At 30.1% G+C, this 14,203-nt stretch overlaps 1 protein-coding gene and 1 long non-coding RNA gene across 2 annotated transcripts; both read right to left on the reverse strand.

Annotated features, from left to right (window-relative positions):
* Positions 1-10,803: 10,803 nt before the first annotated feature.
* On the reverse strand, positions 10,804-12,263 carry LOC136076147 (uncharacterized). The gene is made up of 5 exons (XM_065789617.1): positions 12,131-12,263; positions 11,769-12,005; positions 11,552-11,680; positions 11,181-11,459; positions 10,804-11,108 (listed from the first exon to the last, which is right to left on the reverse strand). The coding sequence occupies exons 1-5, from the start codon at positions 12,261-12,263 to the stop codon at positions 10,804-10,806; spliced, it is 1,083 nt and encodes a 360-aa protein (XP_065645689.1).
* Positions 12,264-13,134: 871 nt separating this feature from the next.
* LOC136076550 (uncharacterized) lies at positions 13,135-13,670 on the reverse strand. Its single transcript, XR_010636362.1, has 3 exons — positions 13,532-13,670; positions 13,292-13,422; positions 13,135-13,222 (listed from the first exon to the last, which is right to left on the reverse strand). It is a non-coding gene; the product is annotated as an uncharacterized LOC136076550 (long non-coding RNA).
* Between the last annotated feature and the right edge of the window lie 533 nt (positions 13,671-14,203).

Raw genomic sequence — 14,203 nt, forward strand, 5'->3', positions numbered from 1 at the left:
ATTGCTTGGTTGATTACAGCAGCAAACATATTTAAAAATGATATGTAATGAAAATATTTGTAAAGACAATGTGTTGTTGATGTAAATTTATGATACTTTCATTACTAAATTTGTCCTTGTTATTATAAAGTTCAGAATTTAATTCTTGGTTTTAACCAATATCATGTACCATTGTTTGAACAATGTTTAATTAAACACAAATTTTTAAAGGCAATTTTCTCCCACAGACACAATAGTTCTATTTCAAAGTTTATATATTTGAAGTCTACTAGATATCCACTATCACCACACAAGAGATTTTCTCTGAGTCAAAAAGTTAGGGTTAGGTCAGAAAAAATTCAGGAGTGTTGCAATAGTTAGCTTTAATACTACAAGAAGCTGCTGCTATGCAAAGGTAAAGTGATGTAGCCTAATTGTCACTTTTTTCCTGGCATCAATAACAGACTTCAAGACATCAACCTTCTCAGTATTATTGCAGAGGCTTGTATTTAATTTGTGTTCTGCACTTATTCGGACAGGGAAAATGCAGCTTGTCAGTGTCAAAAAATATGTTTACTTATTGTCAATAATTGTGTTAGTGAGATTCAAATCTTACTTAAATGAAAGTTGTTAGTACTACTATTAAATTTAGTTAGCAAAGGTCGAAGGGTGCTTCACGTTGTATTTTGGGCACATGAAGTTCATAATCTTGGAAAAAGCAGGTTTGTTGATAAGGTTAAAAGGTAGGTTATCAGTTGCTAGTTGTTTCATGAGTGCCATGTCTTTTTTAACCTAATTATCTGAACAAACAGATAACTTGTTTGTGGTTCTAGCTTCCTTCCTCTTCTCACCACAGTCATCATTATTGTCAGAATCTAATTAAATTTTCTTTCCCTTTTTTGCCTGAAATTGCTTTCATTCTTCCAGGCAATTGTGCCGAAGGTGATATCTGATGCCTAAAGTGGTGCCCTTTACCATTTTTGGGGTGATTTTTTTAAAAACCATGGTTAACCGTGGTTTTTGGTTCTTCTTGTTATACAATAAAAGTTATCTTCTGCTATTAAATAAAAAAGTTATTTAAACGAAGTGTTCTAACATAACATGTTTATTTTCCAACATAAAACTTATAATGACTTATTTTTATTGTAAAAGAATTTCTAGAAAACTAAAGATTTTAATGATTCGTCAGTTAATCGTGATCTGATTTTTGTGCAGAAACTAGTGCAGGTTGAAAAAACACGTCCAACATCTGTTGACATTGGCTTTATAGAAAGAATTGCGTTGTAAATCTTTTCAAGTTTTTTGTGTTCTATTGCCCGTATTTCAATAAAGCAAAAGCTCTTGCTTAAGTCATTTGAATTAATCAGTAGATTTGGGCAATTGTGTGATGCTATCTTTGTTGAGAAATGCGTTTAATTTATCCATAAGAGAAACAGGTGAACTCTCAGATGTTGTAGATGGAGTTTCAGCTAGTAATGGTTCCTCATTATTAGAAGTAAATCCAAAAAGCCTAAACACAAGTTTTCTAGCATAATTTAAAGTATTTTTTCGATGGAACAACTGAAGGATCTTTAAGGCACCTTAACAACTACATAACATTTTCGTTGATTCTTTCATCGACGTACTTTTTTGAATGCAATAAAGATACGATTTCTGTATTCATAGCAAAAAATTTTGCAAGCATGAATTCAAGAACAGTATATGCTGTCAATAATATTGCATCTTCTCTGCTGAGGAATTCAACTGCTAGTTTTTCTGGCTCTAAAGCGGCATAAAATGAAGCTAATGACTCAAAATCTAACTTGTTGATCACATCAAGAGTATTCAATTCAGTAAATGTCTGGAATAAAAGTTTCTTTGTTTTTAATAAAGGCTCAATCATTGAAAAAATTGAATTCCAACAATGACAAACATCCAGATGCAGTTCGATTTCTTTACCGAATTCCTCTGTAACTTTCTTCTGAAAGATCTGATTGCGAACTGATGACATTTTTATGAATTTCACTACTTTTCATGTAATCATTAAAATTTCAGGTTAATCCACATTAATCTCATCCTTCACTGATTCAAATCTGAAATATTGTCATAAATTCCATGTTCATCCTCTTCTGAATTACTGTCCGTTTCCTTGACAATTGGTACGTTTGTGACATTATTTTTCTTGTATAATATGTCGCATACACCAAGATGAATTGCATGATTAAAGCAAAACTAATCAACAATGTCCATTAATTGCATGAGCTTCTTGTTGGTTGCTGCACCATCTTGAGTAGAACCTAATATATCTCTTTTAATACAGACACCAAATGAACTCAAATGATCCTTAATATTTTGCATTAAACTTTCAGCTGGACAGGAACCAAAAATCCTAATGAGGCCAGTTTTATAGGTTTTCTTACCTTCACTTTCATGTAGGTTAACACCAATGTACCTTCTGTGCCTCAAAGATGTGTATTTATCATGTGTTAAGCTAAATTTATATCCCATTTGAAATTTCTCGACGATTTCTTGTTTTATCACTTCCTTTTTATCAGCAAAATTTTGATAGATTAAATTCATCACAGTTGTTGGACTTTTAGGAAGATGATTTCCTCTTTGTTGTATCGATGAGCGAATAAATATATTTTTAGTTATCGTATTAATCAAAACACCGTCTGTAGCTAGATCAGCTACAATTTCTGTAAGATTTATATTTTGTTAATAACTGTCCATGGTTTTAGTTTATTTTTCTGGTGGTGGTTTTGAGTTGCTGCTTGATTTTCCAGTCAAAGGACCATCAATAACAATTCCATGAAGCATAATATGATTCCGCAAAGTAGTTGTGAATCCACCGGAGCATGTAACAACAGTACTGCATCTAATACATATGCCTTTAACATTTCTTGAACTTGGAATTTTACGTCGGACAGTTAATGAAATTTTTCCTCGTTGGGAATTAAATTAAACCAATTTTGATTAATTGCAAGCATATCTCTTTTCTTTATCTTAAAATGATAAACTCATATCTAGCTAGAAAGGCTCACTTGGAATTTTTTTTGATAGCTGTTATTCTCCCAAAAAAACAGTTTTTGCATTCTTTTTGAATAATTTCAGCTTTTTTTCAGGTCTACGTGGAAGAAATTAATGAGTTGGGAGTGCCTTGGGTTGTTATTATAGCTCTGGATTCCTTTTATAAAGTTAGTTAATAGCAGTTTTATATTATTGAAATATTAGAGGAAAGACTTACAAGGTTTTTGCGAATGTGAAGATTAAAGGTTAAGATTACATGCATTAGTAAAATTAAACAAACGCAACAATTAAGGATATCAATTAAATTGTAATATTGAAATTCCGACAAGTAATTGATTCAATTAATTCGTAACTTCAAGTAATTTACTTGAAACTTTCGTTATAACTTACGTAAATCAATTAAATTGCTTAAAATTTTGGCTAAAAACTACGAGAACCATCAATTAATTTATCATGACCCTTTCTCGTTAAATTTATGAAACTGACAATTTTTAAGAAAACTATTATCAAAGATTTTTTTAGAAACTCATTAGTTACTAATTTAATTAGAAACTAATTAGTTACTATTAAAGAATGTTATACACATACATAGCACAGTTTCACTTTTATTGAAACTGTCATAAAAATGTTTATGATTTTAAACTATGTAAAAAACTTTAAACTAGTCTTCATCATCTGTCTCTTCCTCTGAGTCAACAATTGGAACCTGGAATACCAAAGGCAAAAAATTTTGGATGTTCAGCTAAATTAAGGCCAGTCTCTGGGCTATGCCAGGCTTCAATTTTGTTCTTTTTTGGGTGATGATCATTCCAGCCTGTGAAAAGGCCCTCTCTGAGCTTGAAAATGTGGGTGCAGTACACAAGAATGCACGCGCCAGACTAGCAAGCAATGGTAGATGCTTCTTATTTGATCTCCACTAGTCCAGAGGGTCAAGAAAAATCTCACACAACTTTAAAAATAAATTTTAAAAACGAGCACAAGCACATTTTATCAAAAGTTTCTGTCAATAAATAATTTTTATGTTTGAATTATATTATCATTAACAGTTACTGACCAAATGTTATGTACTTTTAATAACAAAGTATCAGTTAATATCTTTTTTATTTCTAATTAAAACTTACATCTAGGTCAACTTTTGAGAAGGCAAAGTATTTTTTAAATTCTCTTTCCACTAGAGGCTGTTGATCCTCATTTTCAGGTCCATTCGGGAAAGCCATCTCATTCTTAAGCTTTCATCTATGTCTTTCTCTAGGCTTTGTAGCTCAGCATTAACAATGCTGTTCCTGTTATCAAGATGATCATTGTAAGCTTTTGTTGATATATGTTCTTCAATAATTTTTTTCACTAGTGCATCCCTTTCATTGCTGATGATTTAGTCCCCGTCCTCATGTCATTTCTGGAAGTTTGTCTTTTTTAGAAATGAACCTCTAAACTGTGGGTCAAACAAGTTTCCCATGGCATATGCTTCGTTTTGATACCTCCCTCAGGAAATCTGTTGTCAAGTTCCTCTTTAAGAGGATTGCACCATTAGACCATCGGGATCCTCACCAATCTTTGTCTGCTCAATCTTTCGCTTAAGGAAGCTCACGTAGAGTAGGATTTTGTGGATGTAAACCTTTTTGTCTGCGTAATCATGATGGCTGTTCCAATGGGTAGCAACCGGGGCAGGGATAAGCATGTATTTGCTTTAAAGGAAAGTGCTTATTTTAATCAACTTCATATTTTTATTTGTGTGTTAAAATAATTAAACTATTTCAATTTGTTTTGTTACTTTTTAACATCATTTTAAAAGCCTTAACTAACTTACAATGGTTAGCTTCACATTCTGCAAGAAGCTGCTGCTGTGCAAGAGGAGAGTGATTTATCCTGGTTGTCACTTTTGTTCGGGCATCAATAGCAGACTTCAAGACTCAGCTTTCTCAATGGAATAGCTTAGGATTTTGTTCAATTTGTGATCTGCAGATTGAATTGAAACTTCATTTAGTGATTCCCACCCAGAACCCACCTTCTTAACTTAAACTTATCATTGATGTAGTGCGAGGTTTTGCTTGAAAGGCATCATTAGAGCAAGAAATCCAATGATCCAAGGTTAGGGCCACCTGCTTGCAGTTGGGTAGCTCCGCATCCAGGATTTCACCAAGGAAAACTTTCATGGCTTAGTACAGCAATGGTAGCTTGTATTTAGAATAGCATAAAAACAATTGTTTTGAGTGACTTAAAAATAAAAACATTGATTATCAGTTCATCAGTAATAAAAATTAAAATTACTTTTTGTCAGTAATTGAGTTAAATAGGTTCAAATCTTACGTCAATGACGGTTGTTGATGTTACTATTAAACTACTTTACGTCAATGACGGTTGTTAATGTTACTATTAAACTACTTTACGTCAATGACGGTTGTTAATGTTACTATTAAACTACTTTTTAAAGTACTTGGCAAAGGTAGAAGAGTGTTTCATGTTGTATTTCTTGCACATGATGCCCATCATCTTGGAAAAAGAAAGTGTGTTGACAAGGTTAAAGGGCAGGTTATCACTTGCCAACCATTCCATGATTGCAGATCTCTTGTTAGCTGATCATCTGAATGAACAAGCCATTTGTTTGCGGCTCTGGCACGCTTCCTCTTGTCTCCACGGTTAGTATCTTTGAATTCAGTATTGTTGTTGGAATTTTTCAGGGATTTATTTGCTTTTTCTGCTCTTCTACCTGGAATTGCTTGCATTCTTCCTGGTGTTTGTGCTGAAAGTGGTATCTGATGCTTGAAGTGGTGCTTTTTGCTATTTCGATGGTGATTTGCTTAAATTTAGACTCACATGCCTTGCATTTGGCCTTGACCTGACCACCATCATTTACTTACCAAACCATCGCCATATGAGGGATCTTGACGTGTTGATGACACGAGGACTGTAGAAGCTTAGTTGAAAAAAAAGTACTTAAATTTTGTAAATGATGAATGTGTACAAACTGTAAATGACAATTAAAATACAAATAACAAAAAATAAATTTCATTATTAATATCTCAATAAATTCAGTAAACTCAACAATACTAATAAAAATTCCACTCTTGTAAAATAAAAATACCAAATAAAAATTGAGAACTAATCTAGTTTGTATAGCACAATTTTGTAAACAAATGAAATTATATAAAAAACATCATTTACAAAAAGACCCATATCGTTGTTTACGAACTTTAAGGCAAATTATTAACGGAAGTTTCATAACTGACGTAAGATGCATATTATTATGATTAAATTTTACAAATTATTCCATTAAATAGAGTATGATTGTAAATTACGAATCAAATAATGATGTTTTTTACGAAAAATGTAATTTATTTGATTTTCGGAAGATCAAAATATTCCTTGTGCGCGATTAAACTGATGCAGCTTTGTTTAAAAAAATATTTCTGATTCTAATAGAATTTAATAATTTTAAGATATGAATGTTGGTAGAAAATTTTTTTTATTAAAAATAGTACAGAATATATTTTTTTTCATGTTAGCTCAACTTAACATTACTCAGCATTCAGTTTTAACAATATTTCACTTGTCTAGAGCTCTTGTCTTCTTGTTTTTTATTGTCATTAAAAATGAAAATTATAAAAAAAATTTTTTTTTATAATAATGTTTGCCAAGTTTTACAAATAAAAGGTTTTGAGCCATGATGAGCACATCCTTTCTGAGAAAGCAGAATTTTAATCATGCTGATGCGTTTGATTGGAAACTTGTTTGTGAAACACCAAAAAAGTTAAAGGAAGGAAAAAATGTTCAGGTTCAGAAAAAATGTTTCTAATTACCAGTGGTGCACTGAATATTTTCAATATTCAGTGCAAACCCGATATTTAATGGCAAATGTATCCAGTTCATTACTAACTTATTACAAGTACTTTTATACTTTAAATATTTATTTAGACACTCTAAGGAATCTTTTTTTATCTATAAGTTTATGTATATTTATTAATATATAATGCAAGCAAAAAGGCATATATATTTTGCCTTTTTTTAATCTAAAAATCCCAATTATGAAACTTGATTGCAATTCTTATTACATACATGTGCATCAAGGATTTTTAGATTTTTGATGTAATTTATTTATTTTTAAATATTGTAGGTACTCATTTATGATTTTTCAAGTCATAGCCGTCTGGAGAAAAAAGTTAGTTATGTTAAAATCTTTATGTAAATCTATAGAATTGCATTGTTGAGTGTTAAATTTCCTGTCGGCCAGAGATTTTTTAAGTTTCTAATGGATTTGAAGATTGTAATGATTAAATATACTTGGGCTTTTCTTTCAAAAAACAGTCTATGGTGCAAGTGTTGTAATATTTGAAGGTATTATGACATTTGTATGTGAAGAACTTCTTGAGGTAGCCTTTTTTTTTATCTTAGTTTTACAGAAATTCAAAAAATTTTAAAACTGTTGAGTAAAAAATGCTCTACTTCTCTTAGCTATTAAACATGAAGATTTTTTGTTGACGCAGGTTGACACAGGTGTTGACACAGGTTGACACAGGTATTGACACAGGTATTGACACAGGTTGACACAGGTGTTGACACAGGTGTTGACACAGGTTGACACAGATTGACACAGGTTGACACAGGTTGACACAGGTTGACACAGGTTGACACAGGTTGACACAGGTTGACACAGGTTGACACAGGTTGACACAGGTGTTGACACAGGTTGACACAGGTTGACACAGGTTGACACAGGTGTTGACACAGGTTGACACATGTGTTGACACAGGTTGACACAGGTGTTGACAGGACATTTTTGTTGAGATTCTGATATTAGATTAGCAAGTAGGTTATTGTAATCTTTTAGTCTTAAGCGAAGTTTACTTTACTGAATGTTTTTGATCATATTTTAGATTTTTACTATTTATTTTATTTAGGTTACAATGAGACATCAGTGAGCGAGGCAGAGATATTCAAAGTGTACTCAAGCAATATGATAGGTTTGTTAAACCTGTGAGTATTTATGTTCAACATTCAACATGACATTTTTAATTGAACCACTGACTCTCATGATCCTTCAAGATTTACAATTGTTTTTACTGTCATTTTCTCTCTTTAATAACAAGTAATGGATTTTTTGGTCCAAAGTCCTGGGCGCGTATTCACCAAACTTTCGTAACTTTTGCACAGCTCAGCTAAGGTTACGGAAACCGTACGTTCATGTAACTATTTGGTATTCACCAATATTTCGCAGCATTTCCGTAACGTCAGGGTTGCGCATAAGTTGTGCTGAACTTACGCAAAACCTACGCAAAAAAACAACCAAGTTGATTTTTTTTTTTTAATAAACCAAGTTTTCGTAATTTAAAAACTTTACTAAAGCATATTTTTCTGAAGATAAATTTATATAATTTCTGTAACAAAAAATTAAAATTATTAGGTGAAAAAACGTAAACAGATAAAATAACAAGCTGTTATCAAGTTCTCAACTTTTATAAATTAATTAGTTATTATGTACAATCATAGTAGTTAAAAGTTTTTAAGTAAAGGTTATTGCTTGAATTGTTTTCTCAAATTATGATGAAATAATTTTTTTAAGTATTTTAGCAATAAGTTATTACTAATAATAATATTATATATTATTTATAATCTAATAATTAAGTTTTTTATGTTGTAAAAATATTTATGCTTGTTTTTTATGTATTAAAAAAACAAGCATAATAAGGAAACTTTAGATGGAAAATTTTCTCAAGGTTTAATTATTTACTAGCAGAAAGCAACCCATAATATGGGTTGTGATCGGTCTGTTACATAATTTATGGAGGCTGTTTTCCATAATTTAAAGTTGCGAAACCTTGACTAATACCCTTTTAGAAAAGCGCCATCAAATTGAAAAAATTAAACCTGTAAAATTAAAATAAAAAGTAAGTGGAGGTAAAATAGTTTACCAATTATTTAACATTATTTGAGTGACATAGGTCATATCAGTGTAAGGCAGAACCATTTTCCTCGACATTACTAAGTTCAACATAAAACGTTTTTGAGTTACACAAAATAATAACACTTCATCATGCTTTAAATTGACGAAAAACTAAAGCTAAATTCTTGTTATATTTTTTATAACATGAACTTTAATTAATAAGATTAATTTGAAGTGAACGTAAATTATACAGGAGTTATTAATTCTTTGGTATCCCCTTGATACACGTTTCTTTAAAGAAGAAAATTGTCTTTAAAACGTTAAATACACACAGCTAAATAAATTTATTAAAAATAACTAAGCAATTGAATACAAATACGTTTCAAACAAAAAAAAATTAGTTTACAATCAAACATGTGTATAATACCCCATTCACACTAACAAAACCAAGTTTTAACAACACTTGCTTTTAAAACAGTATTTAGTTGAAACTTATTTAAAAAATATTCTGTCACTCCAAAAAAAATCAAATTTATTTTTACGAAACCGAATAGAACATAAATTTAATAACTCAAGTAAAAATTATTTTATGTAATACTTCGGTCACTTCAACTTTTGAGTGTTTTTTAAAAACAACAACAAAATGGAAAATTTACGAAAATGAAGTTTTTTTGGAAATTTTCTCAACTAAAGTTAATTTGCTAAAGTATTATAGAAGACGATGCCAGCGAATTAATTTTCATTTGCAATTAATAAATCAAATTATCTTCAGCTATGTCTCGAGACCTCGGTTAGTTTGGAAAAAATTGACATCTCAAAACTTTTATTTTGATAATATGAATAAGTATTGGACAGATTCTGACTGGGTTGTGAATATAAGAATGTCAAAAGAAGCATTTATGTACTTATGTTCAGAATTAGCTATATTTATAAAAACAAAAGACACTAACTTTAGAAAGACTGTTTCAGTTAAACAGAAAGTTACAGTAACTTTGCATTTTTTCTCTGGAACTTCTGACATTCGAATGATAAGCAACCTTTTTGGTCTAGGTTGTTCAACAGTATGTCAAATAATTCACTAGGTAACAAATGCAATTGTTGATAACTTACTAATATATATATATATATATATATATATATATATATATATATATATATATATATATATATATATATATATATATATATATATATATATATATATATATATATATATATATATATATATATATATATATATATATATATCTACCTCGAGAAGCAGAGGTAATAAAATTATGAAACGATTTGAAGATATGTTGAGTTTTCCGCTTGTTGTTGGTGCAGTTGATGGATGTCATATAAGAATTAAAGCACAAAAAGAAAATCCAGAAGATTACATTAATCGCAAAGATTATCATTCAATTATTCTTCAAGGTTTTGTTGACAGCAGATATCTTTTCCAAGATATATTTGTTGGTTGGACAGGCAAGTCTCACTACTCTCGTGTGTGTTAAAAAACTCTCCTTTTTACTTAGAATGCCAGCAAAAAAGTTTCCTACCAAATGATTTCTCAAGAAGCATAGCAGGAAAAGAAACAATTTTAATTTTAATTTTAGGGGATTCTGCATACTCTTTGGAAGAATGGCTAATGAAACTTTATTCAGATTGTGGGAATCTTTCAAGAGAAGAAAATTTTTTTAACTTTTCACTGAGTAGATCTCATGTAGTAGTGGAGAATGCTTTTGGTAGACTAGAAGATTCCAATGCATATCTAAACGAATTGACACATCTATTGAAAATTCTGTAAAAATAGTAAGTGCATGCTGCATTCTTCATAAATTTTGTAAAATCAGTAATTAAAGTTTCTCAGAAGAGTGGTTGCAAGGTATCGATGTTAATATGGTTAATATGAGCACTGGAAGAAATGATTCTGTTCGAATTGAAGCAGAAGAAACTCATCTGCAATAAAACAATATAACAACAGTCTTAACAACGTCATAAAGATCACAATTAACAATCAGATCTGGAATTTCTGTAGGTATTAAGTTATTAATATCATGTGCTGTTTCAAGCTTGTCATCATTTGCAAAGTGAAGTAAAATATAAACATGTGGCAAACCACGCTTTTGAAACTCGATAACCTGAACATGTGTTACAACTTTTCTTAATAAACCGTGCTTAAAAATGTCATTGAGAAGGTTATTTAATTTGAGTTTAAATACTCGAGTAACCAAGTCAGGTCTATCATTTGCTGTCTGATCTGGATATAAATTTTCAGTTATCTCGCGCCATTTTGGGGTGCAAGTGAAAGAAATAAAAAGATCTGGTTAACCATACTTTTTAATTATAGCCAAAGCATAGTTTTCTTTTAAAGCTCTAGGACTTCCTACATAAGTTAATGGCAAAACTACTACACGCCCTGGTCTAACATTATGATCATTTCCAAGGTTGTTTACATGTTCGTGTAAGGCATCATACTGCTTGCTTCTCTGTTTGTTTTGGTTATTTCTGATGAAAGCAAGACGCTGGCCTTTAATTTTAACATACGCATCAACAGCATATTGCTGAAACAGTTTTTTGCCATAAAAGAGTGAAGAAAAAAATTGTCTAACTGAAAGTTTATAATTGTAATACTGAGATAATGTAACATGATTTCTAACAATGTAGCACGTTCAGGGTTGTGAACCAATTGATTATGTCAACCAGCATCACCCCTTGGAAAAAATAGAGGATAAACCATAGGATCTAAGTTGGCAGACATACTTGATATTGTTTTAAGAGGATGACCTCTTGGAACAATAACAACTTCCCTGGAAGTAGGTGGTGCACCATCTTTACCAACAAATACAACTGCAATTTCATTATGTGAAGGGAGATTATAGCGACGTCTATTTTGTCCTTCAAGTAAAGACATTTTTACATCTGACACTGAGCAACCTTATAGAGCTGCTTGATTCATCTTCTACTTCAGCCATGTTTTTAAATGCAAGAGCAAATGGGTCCTCTTCACTAATAATAGTTTGCAATCGAGACATTAAATCATTTAAGCAAAGATCATTACCACGTTGTTGCATTCTAAAATTTACTGCTGCAAGTGGATCATAGATGTATAGTTGACAATATGTTGGCGGAACATTTTTATTTGGCCAAACATTACCTATACGATGAAAAACTTGACCACATATTCTAAAACATGGCGGCCCATGATTCATGGGTTAAACTACATTAGCTTTAAATGAAGCAAAAGAAAGACAGGCATTATATTTCTATCTGCATAGTTACCTTTGAATAAATTTTCTAAATCTAGTGGAAATGATGAAGGCTGCGACAAAACTACCTTTCCATTGTGGCAACATAAAAAATGTGTTTCATCAGGAAATTTCTTAGCACCACAATGCTGACAAATATAATTCATTTATCCTAAATAATTATAATCTGGAATAGTATTACTTCTTGCTATACAATGCATTCTTTTGAATCTAGCAGGAATTCTAGCATTTCGTTGATTATTGATTTCATCCCGCCTAAGCCTATTTCTTTCATTTCTGCGACAGTTACTTTCAATGCGCCTAACCAAGCTCTCCTCATTTGGGTTCAAATTATTTGCTGCTTGCCGAGCAGCATTTCTAGCATTTTGTTGATTATTAATTTCATCTCTCTCTTTTATTTCTGCGAAGATTATTTTCAACTCGCCTAACCAAGCTCTTCTCATTTGGGTTCGAATTATTTGCTGCTTGTCGAACAGCATTTCTAGCATTAATTTCTAGCATTAATAATAGCATTAATTTCTAGCATTAATTAACATTTCTGTCGATTATTAATTTCATCTTGCCTAAGCCTATCTCTTTCATTTCTGCAATGATTAACTTGCCTATTAACATTTCCTTTTTCTAAATTAATATCTGCTTCTAGCCTAATATCATCCATTTAAACTTCACTTTTAATTGAAAGTAGTAACAAAAAATCTTAATCAAATCCTGAAGATTGTGATCTTTTCTATATAATTTTTTTTCTACTCTAAATAGCACACACAAATAATTTTTATATATAACAAACTGTCATTTAAAATAAATTATACAATAATCTTATGACTTTAAAAAGATATATATATCAGCTAGGAAATGTTTGAAAAAAATTAACTTATTATTGCATGTTTTTAAATTATTAAAAACATATAATAATTTAAAAACATGCAATAATAATAATAACATACTGCTAACACAGAAAAATAAAAAAAAACAACGTTGTAAACCCTTTTCTGCAAACTTAAATATTATTTCTTCAAAAAAATTATAAGTAAACATTTTTAAAAAGTTCAGAAAACTTTACAATACTTTGTTCTTCTTTACCACATAAATACACCATCTGATAAATCTAAAATAAAAAATATAACAAATAAGTAAATAAGAAAAATATTACATACAAAAATTAAAATCAATGTACCTCATAGAGAAAAGCTGTTGTGATTTACCAGAGTAATAGTTGTAAAATATTATTTCATGTTAGCTTTTACAAAATTATTTGGAACATCATGATTCCAAAATATTTATAGCAAAATCATGTACTAAATAGCGCTAAAGACAAAAAATCAAATTGAAATAAAACAAATTGTATATATGGCAAAATAATTTGAATTGGTTTTTAGTGAATGATTAAAAGCAGTGGTTTTAATAATAAAATTACCTATTTATCATTTTAACAATAGACACCAACGTGAAGGTAAGCCAAATGTCTATCAACTCAAAAGATAACAAAAAAACATCACAGCAACAACACTCAACAATAGCACACACCATAAGTTAATATATTATGCATGTAACAAAACTTAACATATTTAAACACATTTATAAAACAATTATATACCACATATTAACACATACACAAACAATAAAAACACACTTTACATTTTTATAAAAATACATTGATAAAACAACTATAAAGCACATATTACCACATAGACGTACTTAACAAAAAAGCATATATGCAAACAATAAACATGTACAAACAAAAATTTTAAAAATGACGCCAGAAAATTTATATATATATATACAAATAATACTCTTTACCTTCATTTTTTTTTCATAAGAACTGTAATCCTTATAACAAAATTTAACCTTTACATTCAATAACATGTGACATGCCATGTCAGTGTTGGCATAAAGTTTTAATTTATTTTTCTAAATTTTCTAAAAAAGAACAAAAATAGTTAATAGCATCACAGAAATTTCAAAGTAGTAATAACCAATTTTATGGAAATAGCATTAGTGTAACTTTTTTGTTGCTTAAAAAATAATTAGGTCTCATCCATACCCCTATTTTCATTCTAAAAAATAAAATAATAAAAATAAAACTGCT

The sequence above is a fragment of the Hydra vulgaris genome, chromosome 02, assembly GCF_038396675.1.
Source record: "Hydra vulgaris chromosome 02, alternate assembly HydraT2T_AEP".
Classification (NCBI taxonomy): Eukaryota; Metazoa; Cnidaria; class Hydrozoa; order Anthoathecata; family Hydridae; genus Hydra; species Hydra vulgaris.